Consider the following 15,099-nt stretch of genomic DNA (forward strand, 5'->3'; position numbering starts at 1 on the left):
TTTAGCTCTACAGATAATTTATATCCATGAGCTCTTTGAGGCCGTTTTTCCTTCTATGAACTACACAGTTCTGATAGATTCTTGTCTATTTATACCACTTGGGGATACATAGTTTCATGAAATTATTGTTTACCAATTGTCAGGATCTTTGTCTTCTTTAGGCCCATTTTGAGACTATGCTCCTTGATCTTGATAAGCAGATGCTGCAGATCATCTTCACTTTCAGGCAGTGGTATTGCTAGCATAGCAAAGGTCATTGTTGAGTCTTTCAGCAATATTCACACCTCGGGTTTTCTCATTAAGTCCTGCTTTCTGCACATTACCCACTCTAAAAACAGAAAATTAAATTAAATCAATTTTATAATGGCATGCAAAAAAATGTTAAAACTCAGAAGCAAATCGAAGTGAACATTTTCAGCACATACTTGGCACCCTTAACTTGGTATCAGCAATCCTTGCTACTGCTCTGAAACCTGGAGTTACCTCAAAATAATGTCTAAAACTGAACCAATCTGAATTTCTACCAATTGCAAAACTTTTTCTTACTATCAATATCATACACCAAGGTGGATACCAAATTAATCTACATAGAAATGTAGGTAAATTAGAGATGCTAGTGTTTCTCTAAGATATTTTAATCCACTAGAAAGACAACACCTACTCTTTATATTTATTTATTATGTTAATGATAATGAATAGTATTTTTAAATGCTGTATCTAGGTCAGGGAGCTCTGCACCTTTCAGAAGGCTGCCCTGCATTTTTATACTTTATAGCTTTGCAGTTTTTCCACCCTGTGGGGACATCTGGCATCATATTCATGACAGCACAAGCCTACCAAGCTGAGACTTGGGCAAGTGTCAAGTGAAGAAAAAACCCAGCAGCAGATCTGTCTAAAGGGAACCTCATAACCCCAGTCAGTCAGGAATTTGAAAAGGCAAGTGCCAGAGCAGCTCTCCTCTAGCAGTTTCACTGCCAGCCTGCCTGCAGAAGAATTTCTGGAAATGTCCGAAGTTCAGTGTATGTATATTATTCATTAAATCTTAAATGCATTTCATATGAAATTCTGTCTTTAATGTTTGCAGATATTAAAACATAACCATCACTGAGAATAACTTTAAACATTTGATTCTGTTCAATTTCATGTTATTTTGTTATATCTGATTTTTTTCTAGTAAATGTTACTGTCCCCTTGATAATGTTTTTGTAGTGAAAAGCAGTGTGCCATGTGAAATTATTATTTTTAAATATTACAGTATCAAACTAAGCCCCCCTTCTTTTACAAAGCCACGCGGGGTAATGTCAACAAAGCCCATTCACTTTGAATTGGCTTTGCTGTCTTTCTTGCACCGGCAGGCGTAGCACAGCTTGACAAAAGGGGTCCTAAAATTTTTCACCTAATACAAATATTTGCTAAACAGATTCCACTGTTCATTAGGGTAGCAATTTAATTTTCAGTATCTAACCGAACTGTTAAATACATTTATAGAAAACTCTTGGTGGATAAAGACCATACAGCCTATCCCGTTGCCCATCCACACCAACTTTTAACTTCTACAATCCCTCCCTCTCCCATGGAGATCTTCTGTGTTTGTCCCATGCTTTTTTGAATTCACATACCTATCTTGGGTACCAAGCCCGGGAAGGGACCACACTATTCTTATGAGTCAATCTATGAGTCTGAATGCAAGTGAGTCCAAAAAGGAAGGGGAAGGCAGCAGAAACACCGTAAGGAAAAATTATTTGGACAGAACTTTAGGTTAGTATAACCAAGTGATTTTTATAAGGAGCTTTAATGTAAAGAAAAAGCACAGTATTTTTGTCTTTCTGGATTTTTCTGTTTTCTTTATGATCTAATAAGTTTACTTGCTTTGGAGCTAAACTTGAGGATTTGTCTGTCTTTGTTTGTTTGAATGATAGATTTTGGTTATTCTCCTTCCTCAGGTTCTTAATTAGAATCTTACTAGGGTGGACCTGAAATCCTTGTTTCTATGTATTCAACAGTACTATGATACAGAGGCTGATGGAACCTTACAGACTAACTGATTTATTTGGGGCATACACCTTGGAGGACAAGAGATTATTTTGTCTGCAGACTCACGTCTCTGAAGTTCATGTCCCATTAAATCCATGAGTCTCTAATTTTACTTACTGTCCTTGGGAAGTTTTAGCACCTTAGAAAGACTATGAATTTTTCAGAAAACAATTTAGTTTAGACAAATAATTTTCAAAGCCACCTAACTGTTTAGTCACAGATCTCCCAGTATTTAGATGTTAAGTTTCCCTTTTGTCTTGGTATGTTCAATACATGGCTTTCACCGGCTCTGAGAGAGATACATTGGAATGGGCATATCTTTGTGCCACCTGATGTACGTTGTTTACTGTGGCAGCTGCTCCTTTTTGGGTTTTTTTTACCGTTCTTTTCATTTTATCAAAGTCTCCTTTTTGAAAGTTAAATGCTAAGATATTTGGGGGTTCATTTACAAAGGCATGCTGAAAAATGGCTTGTGGAAGTGTTTGCGTGGGTTTTGGGCACGTGCAGATCCATTTTTCAGTGTGCCTGCAAAAAATGCCTCTTTTTTTTGGGCTGAAAATGGAAGTGCGGCAAAATCAAAATTGCCGCTGGTCCATTTTGAGACTGAGACCTTACTGCCAGCCATAGACCTAACATTAAAGAATTTGGGCGGTAATGACCTACGTGCATCAGATGCCACTTGGCATGCATCTGCTACGCGCGTCAGAAAATAAAAAATATTTTCCAGAGGCGCATAGCGGATGCACTCCAAAATTGAAATTACCGCAAGGGCCACATGGTAACCGGGCGGTAACTCCAATTTATCACACATTTGGCACGCATAGGCACCTACGCGTCTTAGTATTAGGACCCTTACATTTCCTGTATGTAATTACTCCAGAGCTTATATCAAATCTGATCATGTTATGATCTCTGTTATCAAGCGGCCCTAGCACCATTACTTCAAGCACCAGATCATGCGCTCCACTAAGGACCATGTCTAGAATTGTACCCCCTCTTGTTGGTTCCTGAACCAGCTGCTCCATGAAGCAGTCCTTGATTTCATCTAGGAATTTTACCTCCTTAGCATACCCTGATGTTACATTTACCCAGTCAATATTGGGGTAACTGAAATCACCAATACAAAAAAACCTTCTACAAATAATGTTGAGCCTGAAAATAGGTGGGAAATGTGGATACAAATGCATGCAATAAAATAAATAATAAATAAACATTTCCTTATTTACAACCCTACAGGAAACAATTCTAAACAATAGTGATGATATCATATACTATATAAAATCCCTATTGTCTACCTGGCACCCACTACATTTATCCTGGTGGGATAGAATAGAGACGACTGATAGACATCTTAATATCTATTGCGCAGAGACTTGTATTGACCAACTGGAAAGATGTCTCATTGCTTAACTCACACTTCTGGTGGCAATCTGTATTATAATATCATAAATTGGAAACCACTGCAGCTAAACTATCTGGTTGTTCTAGAAAAAAACTACAAACCTGGTCCTCATTAGACCAATACCTACAATCTCTCCCTTTGATGTAAATGCTTTATATTTAACATACTACTGTCTTTTTGGTAAGCAGCTACTTAGTGCTATCTCTTCATATTTCTCTCTCTCTTACTTTTCTTTGAACAGTGCTGACATCTATATTTACTTTATTTCTCTTTTTTGTTCATATTTTTGACAGACTAAAATGGAACATGTTTTGTCATGATTGTTGTTAAATCTTCTGTTATTGGAAAATCAATAAAATTTCTGGAAATGAAAATGATCCACCTTACACTAAGTTTCACCATGATAGAGTAGTTCTCCTCATACACCCTTCCTAAGGTAGTGTGGAAATTCCATCTTAATCAGTCAGTCGTTCCGCCATTTTTCCCAAACCACATGCCCATCCTGTTGGTAGTATACAGAATACCTTGGACTGCAAGTGAGCCTTTTCCTTCACCTTCTATCCCGAGTGGACTAAAGCCCATAGACAGTCCACCCAGCTTGGGGTAGCATTGGCAAATACACGACTTGTAATTGGCTAGCAGATTGCTTCTCCTTTACTTATGCCTAGGCTGGGCTGACTTTAGAGGGTCATGTCAAAGCTCAAAATGTCAGAGCCATGGCTCCGTCAGTAGCCCACTTGAGTTCAGCCTCCATAGAGGGGAGATTTGGAAAGCTGCAACGAGGTCATCCGCCTACACATTCACATCTTATTACTGCCTTGAGCAGGATACCAGAGGTGACAGCCAGAGTTCAGGCAGGCAGCCCTGAAGAATTTGGCCATTGTTTAGAATCCAACTCCACTCCCCTTGGTCAAGTTTTCTTTAGTTCCAGGCTGCACCTTCACAGCTAGTATGTAAATAGTTTCAGGTTGATTGACTTACAGACCTCAACATTTTAAGTCTCTATTATCTTTGCATTGTTTTCGGTAAGCCTGGTAGCTAGGGATTCCCAGTTTTGAGAAACAAAGGCCTGCATGTCCTCGGAGAAAGCAAAGTAACTCACCTTTAGCAAGTGTTCTCCAAGGACAGCAGTCTTTTCACATACCCTCCCACCTCCCCTTGGAGTTGTGTTCTTTAGCTTTTTATAAAATGACTGACAAACTCATGCTCGCATTTCGGGCTGGAAGGCGCCAGCACATGCATGGTGGGATGCTGCAAGAAAGTTCTATTGCTAGTCAGCATCTGCACCAGGCTTCATTGGATGATGTCACCCAGCTGTGAGAATACTTGGCCTGCTGTCCTCGGAGAACACCATCCACAGGTGAGTAACTTTGCTTTTCAGGCGGCATTTGTTCTCGATGTACAGCAAGAGACACTATAGTTGTTGAATGTGATAAAGGCAGCTCCTGATGGCTGTTTGGATTTAGGGGATCAGCATAAGTGAGTCTAGATGTATCCCAAGGTTCCTGACCTGTGATTTAAGAGGGAGTTCATGGCTCCCAAAAGGGATTTTGATGTCAGGTATGTGACTGCTTGTATTAGGGATCCACAGGAACTCTGTTTTCTTTGTGGGTTATGATTGTTTGTTGTTTTTAGCTCATTCTTGGATTGTTGTAAGACAGGCAGTCAATTAATTCAGAGCTTTAGGTAAATCTGGTTCAATGGGCATGAGTAGCTGCATGTCACACACAGATGTAAAACTGAATGTCCATCAATCAAATCAGCTCGGCTAGTGGCTTGAGGTAGATATTAAACAAAATAGGTATCAATATCGTACCCTGCAGGTCAGTGCCCATGGTGGTGATGAGGTGCTGCTGAGCAGTATGAACTGTTGTCTATCTGATACAGTACTTGATCCAGGCAAGTGCTATGCCACACTACCTGTTTCTGCCAGTCAAGGTAGCATGGTATTGTGGCCCACAGTGTCAAAAGTTCCTGAGAAATCTCAGCAGTACTAGCATTGAGGCAAATCCCCAGTCTTTGTTTCTGTGAAGGTCATCTAACAGGAATATGAAGACTGAATCCAGATTGACATGGATCTATCCAGTTTCTCTTTTCTAGCCAATTGTTAAGCTGAATGCATACTATTTGTCTAAGTTTTCCTAGAAATGGGATACAGTCTTGTCTCGTCTTCCGCCAGGGTCGCTTTACTCATACTACCCCTCTCCTCAAGTCGCTTCACTGGCTCCCTGTCTGTTTTCACATCCTGTTCAAACTTCTTCTACTAACCTATAAATGTACTCACTCTGCTGCTCCCCAGTATCTCTCCACATTCGTCCTTCCCTACACCCCTTCCCGTGCACTCCGTTCCCTGGATAAATCCTTCTTATCTGTTCCCTTCTCCGCTACTGCCAACTCCAGACTTCGCTCCTTCTGTCTTGCTGTGCCCTATGCCTGAAATAGACTTCCTGAGCCCCTACGTCTTGCCCCATCCTTGGCCATCTTCAAATCTAGATTGAAAGCCCACCTCTTTAACATTGCTTTTGACTCATAACCACTTGTATCCACTCGCCTCCACCTACCCTCCTCTCCTCTTTCCTCTAAACATTAATTGATTTGTTTGCTTTATTTTTTGTCTACTAGATTGTAAGCTCTTTGAGCAGGGACTGTCTTTCTTCTATGTTTGTGCAGCACTGCGTAAGCTTTGTAGCGCTATAGAAATGCTAAATAGTAGTAGTAGTAGTAGTAGCAGTACAATCTCTTATATCCAAACCATTAATTCAACCATCCAGCATATCCAACAGACCCCCCCAACAAACCCCAGTGACATCATCGCTTTGCCATTAAGAAACGCAAGGCTTCTCCTCCTGTTTTCCAGCTTCATACGCTGCAAGGAAGCCGTCTTTGAGCCATGTTTGAGCTGAGACCATGCTTCTCTGCAAGGGAACCATGCTCTGCAGCTGATACTCCTTCATGTGTCCCTCATCCGAGTTAAGAAGCACGTGGCTTCTCTTCCTGTTTATGATTTGAGACGATGCTTCTATGCATGAATTTTCGGATGTGGGATTCGCAGTTGCAGCGAGGGAACTATTTTTTGATTTGAGACCATGCTTTCATACATTATTTTTTTTTGAGACCATGGTTCTATGCAAGGGAACCATAATTTCTGGGTCTGGGACCCTGCATGTTTTAAGCTGAGACCTTGTTTTTATAACATTACAGCATGGCAGTAAATTTTGGACCTGGGACCTCACTTTTGCAGCGAGGGAACCATTGAAGTTTTGGGCTGAGACCTTGCTTTTACAGCATGGTAGCAATTTTTGTCCAGCTGAAAGAGGAAAAAGAGTTGTTTTGTCTATGGAGCAGAGACTTTTGCAGAAAGGAAGTGCTAAAGAAATAGAACAAAGATATTTTGACCTGAGACCTTGCTTTCTTGCCAATGAACCATTTTTGATCTGAGACCATACTTTTGCAGAAATTTTTGGACCTGTACTATGTGACCTGAGAGCCTGGTTTTCCTGCCAGGGATCCATTTTTTGTTGCTGATTAGTGTTAATAAACAATATTTTAATTAAAGACACTCTACACCTGTTCTTCATGCATAAAGTACATTTTCTGTGCATTGTTTTCCGTATTATCGACTTTTCACTTATCTGACAATGGGCCGGTCCTGTTATGTCAATAATTGAGACTGTACTGTATTAGATACTGGCTGATAACTTTCAAGTTTGTCCTGGTCAAGGTTGTGTTCTTTAGCAGAGGATGCACCATTGTCTTTTTAATGCTGTTAGTAGTTGCATGTTAAAGGAAGCATTCATGATTTTGTGGCCCTTTCTGTAAGGCCCTTGCTTGCACTATCTTTGATGGGCAGAGATCAAGGGAAGCAAGTGGTTGGTCGAAGATCTCTCAGGATTTTGTCAAGGTCGTCCTCTCTTATTGTGTTAAGAGTCCCATATGCCAAAGTAAGGAGAAGGCAAGGTTGTTAAGGAGAAGGCAAGGTTGTACACTCCTGGTTAACTGACAGGGCTGACTGGATGAAACTACCTGTAGGTCCTGCCAAAGATTTTTTAATTTTGTTGGCAAATTATACAGCAAAGTCATTGTGGCTCATTTTGAATCTGGCCAAGCTGGTTCTGTGTGGGGTTTGCAATATGCCATTTACTATGCTGAATAGGTGCTTGTTTGAATTGGCAGTCTATTCAATGCATTGAGAGAAATATTGGGTTTGGGCTGCTGTTAAGGTTGGCAGTATTTTGTCACATATTTCTGATGGTTTAGCCTGTCTTTATCCAGGGGAGATTTATGCCATCTCCAGGGTTTAATTTGTAGATAAGAAAGTAGAACTGGGGGCAGGGGCGGGGCCAGGGCCAGAAGTGAATTTAAATCCTACACACACTTCATTTGTGGATAAAAAGGAAGCTGGTATGTACATATACTTGGAAAATGTATATATTTAAATTAAATGATGTTATTAAAGAACATCACCCACAATAGTACAAATTTGCAATATCAACAAAATCTTGGACTAATCAGAGTTTTTCTCAACACTTACACATTTGTTACCATAGTGTTTTAAGAAATGTTTGGCAACTGGGTGGCATGAAGTAGTAGCTGGGTGGGAGCGGAGGAAAGCTTAAATTTCCAAAGACCTTTGGTCTGACACTGTATAGCAGTTTTTATGAGTTAAATATAAACATGCTGTATCCACAATAATCCAACTGTACCCCCTACCCCCCCCCCCCCCCCCCCCAACAACAGGTAGGACATTTCTCCTTAGCAGTCACCATACAAAAAATATTATGAATAGGCAACACTACAAATATTACACTGAGCCATAGAACACAATACACCTACTACTGGTCAAAAGAACAAGTGGTATTTCTATTGATCTCTACACAAACTACATGCAAACAGTATACCACACCTCCTTCATAGGCAAAACACAGCATATAGGAGCTAGATCTGTGGATCCAGTGGGTGCTGAGCAACTCCAATATTGAGCAAGATCCTTCATTATGTCTAGGAAGGGTTATTTGTATTGTTCTGGCACACACACTCATTTTGAAATGCTGGCATCTATGCACAGACAGCGAAGTTGCTTACCTGTACCAAGGATTCTCCATAGACAGCAGGGGAATGCAGCCACACTTGCTGGTGAAAGTCCTCAGACTGATCCCGTGTGTCGTTTTCTCTCCCTTAGCTACAGTTAAGCTTTAGCCTACAGAGCACATGCAATGATTCCCATGTCTGGAATGCTTCTCCCCCTATAATCAGCTTGTAGCTGAGAAATGAACTAGAGAGGGGATGGAGGAAGGTAAGTATGGCTGCATTCCTCTGCTGTCTACAGAGAACCCCTGATACAGGTAAGCAACTTCGCTTTTCTCCGGAGACAAGCAGGGGAGATACAGGCACACTTGCTGGTGAGTCCTTAGCTGTAGCTGCAAAGGGTGGTTGTGTAGCCATGGAAAGGCACTTAATGTTCAAGGAGCAAAAAGAATTGCAAAGGACCGATTGTCCAAAGCATATGTCCTGGGATAAGACCTGGTCCAGGCAGTAATGCTTGGTAAAGGTATACATGGAGACCCAGGTGGCTGCCATATAAATGTCCTGAAGGGGGACAGCGTGAAGATGGGCCACTGAGGAAGCTTCAGCTCGAAGTCAGTGAGCTCCGATGCAGCCAGAAAGGTGACAGCCAGCTTTGGAGTAGCAGAAAATTGATGCAATCAGCAATCCACTTGGAACTGGTATGCTTGGACACTGGGAGCCTGGTCGAGCCAGACTAAATGACCAAAAAGCTGGTTGGAACTGCAGAGTGAGCTGTATCTCAGAGATAAAACAATAAGACTCATCAACAGTCCAGGGAGTGAAGAGTCTGCTCCACTGTGGAAGCATGAGGAGGAGGGAAGAAGAAAGGGAGGACAATGGACTGATTGATGTGGATATCTGAAACAGCTTTGGGAAGAACCTTCAGGTGGGTTTGAAACTGCACTCTGTTGTGCAGGAGGTATGTGAGAAGGAGTTGCACAAGGCATGAGACAGGGTGAGTGAGAAGTTGCCCAATGTGAGAAGCTTGTCCATTTGTCCTGGTATGGTGGATGGGCGTCTGGCCGTGAGTAGAACTGCTTTCACTGAGAGGAGACTGGGAAGGTGTCGAAGATGCTCATTCAATCTCCATGCAGTGAGTGACAGTCTGAGAGGTTCGGTTGGAGAACCTACCTATGCTGCTGAGTGAGAAAGGGATAGATGGTTATCCAGCAGGAGGGGCAGAGCCATTAGGAGCTTGAGTAGAAGGGGATACCAACGGGGCCACCTTGGTGTGAATGAAGATGATGTGCACTGAGTCCCTGATGATCTTCTGCAGAACCGGGAGAGATGTAGGAACTGTGGGAAGTCGTAGCAAAGCTGAGCTGTCCACGGAATGGGGGAAAGTGTCCCAAGTGACTACTTGGTCCCTGGGACGAAGAGAGCAAAGGCGGGGAATATTTTGGTTGGCAGGGAGGCAAAGAGGTCGACCTTGGGAATGCCCCACATATGAAATATCTGGTGGACCACAGTGGAGTTCATGGACGATTCATGTGAATCCAGTATGCAACTGTGGAAGTCGGCCATGAAGTTGGAGTGACCTGGAATGTAGAAGGCCTGGAGGTCGGCTTGAAGGGTCAGCACGTACCGCCACAAGAGAGATGCATCCCTGCACAGTCAGAGGGATTCAGAGCCGCCCTGCATATTGATGTAGAACATGGTTACCTGGGTAGTGGTCTGGATGAGCAGGTATTTACTACAAATCCAGGTCTGGAAGGTTCAGACGGCATAAAATGCTGACCAGAGTTTGAGGTGATTTGATGTGAAGCTGAGCTTTATTGGAGGACTATAGGCCCTGAATCCATAGATGGACAATATGGGCTCCCCAGCCTGTTGAGATGCTGGTAGTGAGAGTGAGGTGAGGCGGTGCTGCTCTGAATGGACAGCTGGAATGAGGCAGGACAATGGTTGAGTGAGCTGATTCCAATGTAGCTTGAGGTGCCACTGTAGGAGGTCGCATATGGAGGCTGGCCTGTCTCTGTGGTTGAGAAGCAGCAGGATAGATGGTAGGGAAAGCATCCGGAACTTCTCTCGCTTGAGGCGAGTGTTGAGGAGATGGCAGTCCAGAATAGGCCAGAGGCCCTGGATCTTCTCTGGGATGTGGAAGAAGTGGGACTAAAGTCCTGTTCTGTGATGTGCTGCTGGAACTTCCTCCACTGCATTATTTTTGAGGAGAAGTGATAGCTCTGCAGTCAGGATTGGGTTGTGATGGTGAGGAGTCCTGGAAGCTTGTAGGGGATTGATGACTGGTAGCCCTGGGTCAAAGTTGAGATGATAGCCCATCAAGATGATGTCCAGAACCCATGCCTCTGAAGTGATGGCCTGCCAAGTGGGAATGAAGTGGCTGAGCTGGCCACCTACCTGTAGTGTGTCAAAAACCAGGGGTGGGTTTGAGCGAGGGTCCTTGGGCAGCAGAGGATTGCTTGCGGCCCCGTGGTTGTTGCTTAGGAGCATAGGAGGCAGACTGGATATGCTGTGGATTGGTCCTGTTTATAGGGGCTATAACGTCTACGTGGGATGCACTGTTGGAAATATTGCTGGTGATAAGGCCTGTGGTAGTTAGCTATCAAAGGCTTTCAATACTGTTGAGGTTGATAGTGAATTTGTTCAGACAGCTCTCAGATGGTCGTGGAATTCTCCTTTAGCTGGGTGACTGCATCTTTCACCTTTTTGTTAAACAGGCTGTCATCAAGGCAAAGGGCATCAGCACGGTAGGCGTGTAGGTCGCAACAAAAATGAAACAGAACAGACAAAAACAGTCCAAAATAAGTTTATTAGTGGTTAACAAACCTTTTGCTCATACATGTGCTGTGTCAGGGGCTTCAACCAAAAATAAAAATACATACATTTATTTGGATTTTGCTCACACTTTTCAGTAGTAGCTCAAGGTGAGTTACATTCAGGTACATTGGATATTTCTCTGTCCCTGGAGGGCTCACAATCTAATTTTGTACCTGAGGCAATGGAGAGAAATGACTTGCTCAAAATCACAAAGACCAGCAGTGGGATTTGAACCAGCCACCTCTGGATGTCAAGACTGGTGCTCTAACCACTAGGCTACTCCCCCACTACCTAGTACTAATAACATGCACATCTATATGCAAATCAAAAAGAATAAAAAAACCATGACATTAAAAAAGATGACTAAAAACACAGTAAGTAAAAAAATGTAGTCAGTCTATATATTAAAAGTAATGCATAGTCATACCTTACATATACAAAAAAAAGGAATTAAGACACTACACATACCAGGCACACTATCCTCATTTTGGAATTGCCATGTAACCTTTTTCAAACTGAACACTACAAGACCAATATTCAAAATGATTTAAGTGGGCAGGAGCCTCTCCTGCCTGCTTAAATAGCTCCTAGCATGTAACCAGGGATATTCAGCAGCACTTAACCAGACAGTGCCGCTGAATATCCCTTGAGACAGCCCAAACAAAACGTGGGCAGGTCAGGGGCAGCGCTAGGGCGGCACTGGGGAGGAGCTGCTTACTGTGCGGGTGCCAGTTCTGAATATTGGGCCAACAGCTGCATAACTTTTTTTTGTTGTTTAAAAATAAGTCCCCGAGTCCCCTCCTGTTTCAATGTCCCATTTCCCCCCCTTCCCTCCCCAGTGCATTAACCCTCCCCCCCGCAACAACCCCTATCCCATGCCTCCCCCTCCCAACAGTGAAGGTAAGCCCCCAGGCTTATCTACATCCCTGGTGGTCTAGAAGTGTCGTGGGGGAGCAGGAGCGCAGCTCCCTTGCTCTTGCCCCTTCTGGTGCCTTGGTAAAATGGCTGCTATGACCTCTCACAGCAGCTCATGGTATACTGCAAGCTGACATGAGAGGTCATGGCAGCCATTTTACTGAGGCGCCGCAAGAGGCAGGATACAGGGAGCTGCGCTCCTGTCCTTACAACCCCACTAGAACACCAGGGATGTAGGTAAGTTCACCACTGGGGAGAAGCAGGAGATGGTGGTATCACGAAATGCCTAGCACCCACCTGGGGCTAACCCTGCAACCACTTGAAGTTTCTGTCCCCAGCACTGCTTAGGCTCTACACTAGCACCCTCCACCCTACAACTGGGTCTCACCTCTGGGCGAGCCTCCCACTCTCAAGTGATTTCTAGGCTACTGAGGCCACACTCTCAGAAAAAACCCACAGACCTAACACACAAACCACCAGGATTCTTAGTCAGTCCAGGACAACAGAGCCAATAAGCTAATAAGGTTTATTGTCACAAAATTAGAACAGTGAACCATTTAAAACAGATGGAAAAGTAAAAGGCAATAACAGGTAACTGAATAAGGATCAATATTAAAACTGTCTAAACACTTTGTCACTACCTGGGTAGCGCCTGGGAAGCCTCAGGAAATTAACTGCTCACAAGCCTGAACAGGGTCTCAGGACAGATATGTTTACCTCTGTGCTCCCATATTGAGTCTAAAGATTACCTCACAGGTTAGTCAGGAAAAAACTGTCACTTCTGTAATAGCTTTACAGAAAAAAGTCACCATCTGCTGGCCAAACAAGGGAATTGCACTAGGGAACAAATATGTCATACATTCACAGAAGAAGTTACAGACATAAATCCTCTGTTTCATCACAGGGGGGTCTTGCATGGGGGGATGTCTTAATGTGTGTGGGGGGGGGGGGGGAAGAAGGGGAAAGAGGGACATTGGAACAGGATGGCGCTCTGGGGCTTTTTTACGTTTTTAATAAAAAAAGTGATTGAGCTGGATCTACAACAACAAAAGAAAAAGCCTTTAGTGGATCTGCATCTGCATCAATTGGATCATCAAACAACACCAGGATTCAGGAACTGCATAATGATGAAACCATAACTGCAATTCCATGAGCTGAAGTACATATCTTTAACCTTATTATATCTAAATTTCAGATATCTACTGAAGCTCCCTCTCAAACTACCAATAATCTCACAGATGTGAAATACAGTGTTTAGATCGATGTCTCTAGTGAACAGAAGTCCCTACTAGATATCAGATAATGGACTTTAAAACTATTTTACCTTTTTTCAAGATATAAAAGTACAAAATATAAAAAAAATAAGCAAATGCTCTAGTGTGTTCCAGTCCGCCTGCTCCAGCTCGTTCCAGTCTGCATGATCCCATCTTGTTCCAGTCCGCCCGAGCCCAGCTTGTTCCAGTCCGCCGATCCAGCTTCCACTGCTTGCTCCAGTGTTCCAGTCCGACTGTTCCAGCTTCTCCCTGCTTGTTCGAGCCCATCTGCTCCAGCCTACTTGCTCCGGTACACCTGCTCCAGCCTACCTACTCCAGTACATCTGCTCCAGCGTGTTCCAGTCCGCCTGATCCAGCTTCTCTCTGCTTGTTCCAGCCCATCTGCTCCAGCCTACTTGCTCCGGTACACCTGCTCCAGCCTACCTACTCCTGTACATCTGCTCCAGCGTGTTCCAGTCCGCCTGATCCAGCTCCTCCCTGCTTGTTCCAGTACACCTGCTCCAGTCTGCCTCAACCAGCTTCTCCCTGCTTACTCCAGTACCTGCTCCAGCCTGCCTGCTCCAGTACATCTGCTCCAGCGTGTTCCAATCCACCTGAACCAGCTTCTCCCTGCTTGTTTCAGTCCATCTGCTCCAGCCTGCTTGCTCCAGCTTCTCCCTGCTCGTTCCTGTTCATCTGCACCAGCTTGTTCCAGCCCACCTGCTAGCTTGTCAGCCATTGACTTACTTGCTTGCCTACTAGCTTACTAGCTTGCTAACTCATCAGCCATTGACTTACCTGCTCTCCAGTTTCTCTCTGCAGGTTCCTGTCCTTCTGCATCAGTATGCTCCAGCCTGCCTGCTAGCTTGTCAACCATTGACTTGCTTGCCTGCCTGCTAACTTGTCAGCCCTTGACTTACCTGCTCTCCAACATCTCCCTGCTCGTTCCTGTCCATCAGCCCCATCATGCCCCAACCCGCCTGCTAGCTTGTCACCATTTATTTACCTGCCAACCTGCTAACTTGACAGCCATTGACTTACCTGCCCCCCTGCCTCTCCCTGCTCGTTCCTGTCCATCCGTACCAGCTTGCTCCACCCTGCCTGCAAGCTTGGTAGCCACTGCCTCACTTGCCTGCCTGCTAACTTGCCAGCTACTGACTTACCCACTCTCCAGTCCATCAATCCCTCCAATTCCAAGCCTCCGGCTCTTCACTCTATCTATCTGCTTCTCACCTCAGTCACTACATTTACACCTGTCACACCGCAATCAGCAATCACTACCTATGGCCCCTGTCCACATCCTCTTCCTTGCCCTGTCCCTTCCTAATCTTTTTCCCCTCCCCTTATCGCCGTCCACCGCTGGAACTCATTGCCCACCTGTGTTCCCTCCCGTCCTGCCCGCTACGGCAATACCCTATTCACCCCCATCCCTCACCACCTCACCATCTCTCTTGTCCCCCTCCTCCTTCCTAGCCCTTAATCTCCAACACCTCCTTCCTACCATTAACCCTTCACCATTCCTCCTAAGTGCACCCCGTCTTCGTCGCCTTCGTCGCCCGACCTCCCCCACCCTCCTCCGCACTCTCTTGCTCCTCCTCCTGCTATCCGTGGGAGACATTAATCCTAATCCAGGCCCCCCTCACCTATCCTCCT

General features: G+C 44.2%; 1 protein-coding gene across 1 annotated transcript in view; it reads left to right on the plus strand.

Moving 5' to 3' along the window:
* Positions 1-911: 911 nt before the first annotated feature.
* The window catches only part of LOC115473094 (histo-blood group ABO system transferase 2-like), a 98,434-nt gene continuing 84,246 nt past the window's right edge, over positions 912-15,099 (plus strand). Inside the window, exon 1 of the mRNA XM_030207746.1 lies at positions 912-1,019. Within this exon, the coding sequence (XP_030063606.1) occupies positions 1,004-1,019 (16 nt within the window). The 5' untranslated portion in view covers positions 912-1,003. The remainder of the gene's footprint in view (positions 1,020-15,099) is intronic.

Source organism: Microcaecilia unicolor, chromosome 6 (assembly GCF_901765095.1).
Source record: "Microcaecilia unicolor chromosome 6, aMicUni1.1, whole genome shotgun sequence".
Classification (NCBI taxonomy): Eukaryota; Metazoa; Chordata; class Amphibia; order Gymnophiona; family Siphonopidae; genus Microcaecilia; species Microcaecilia unicolor.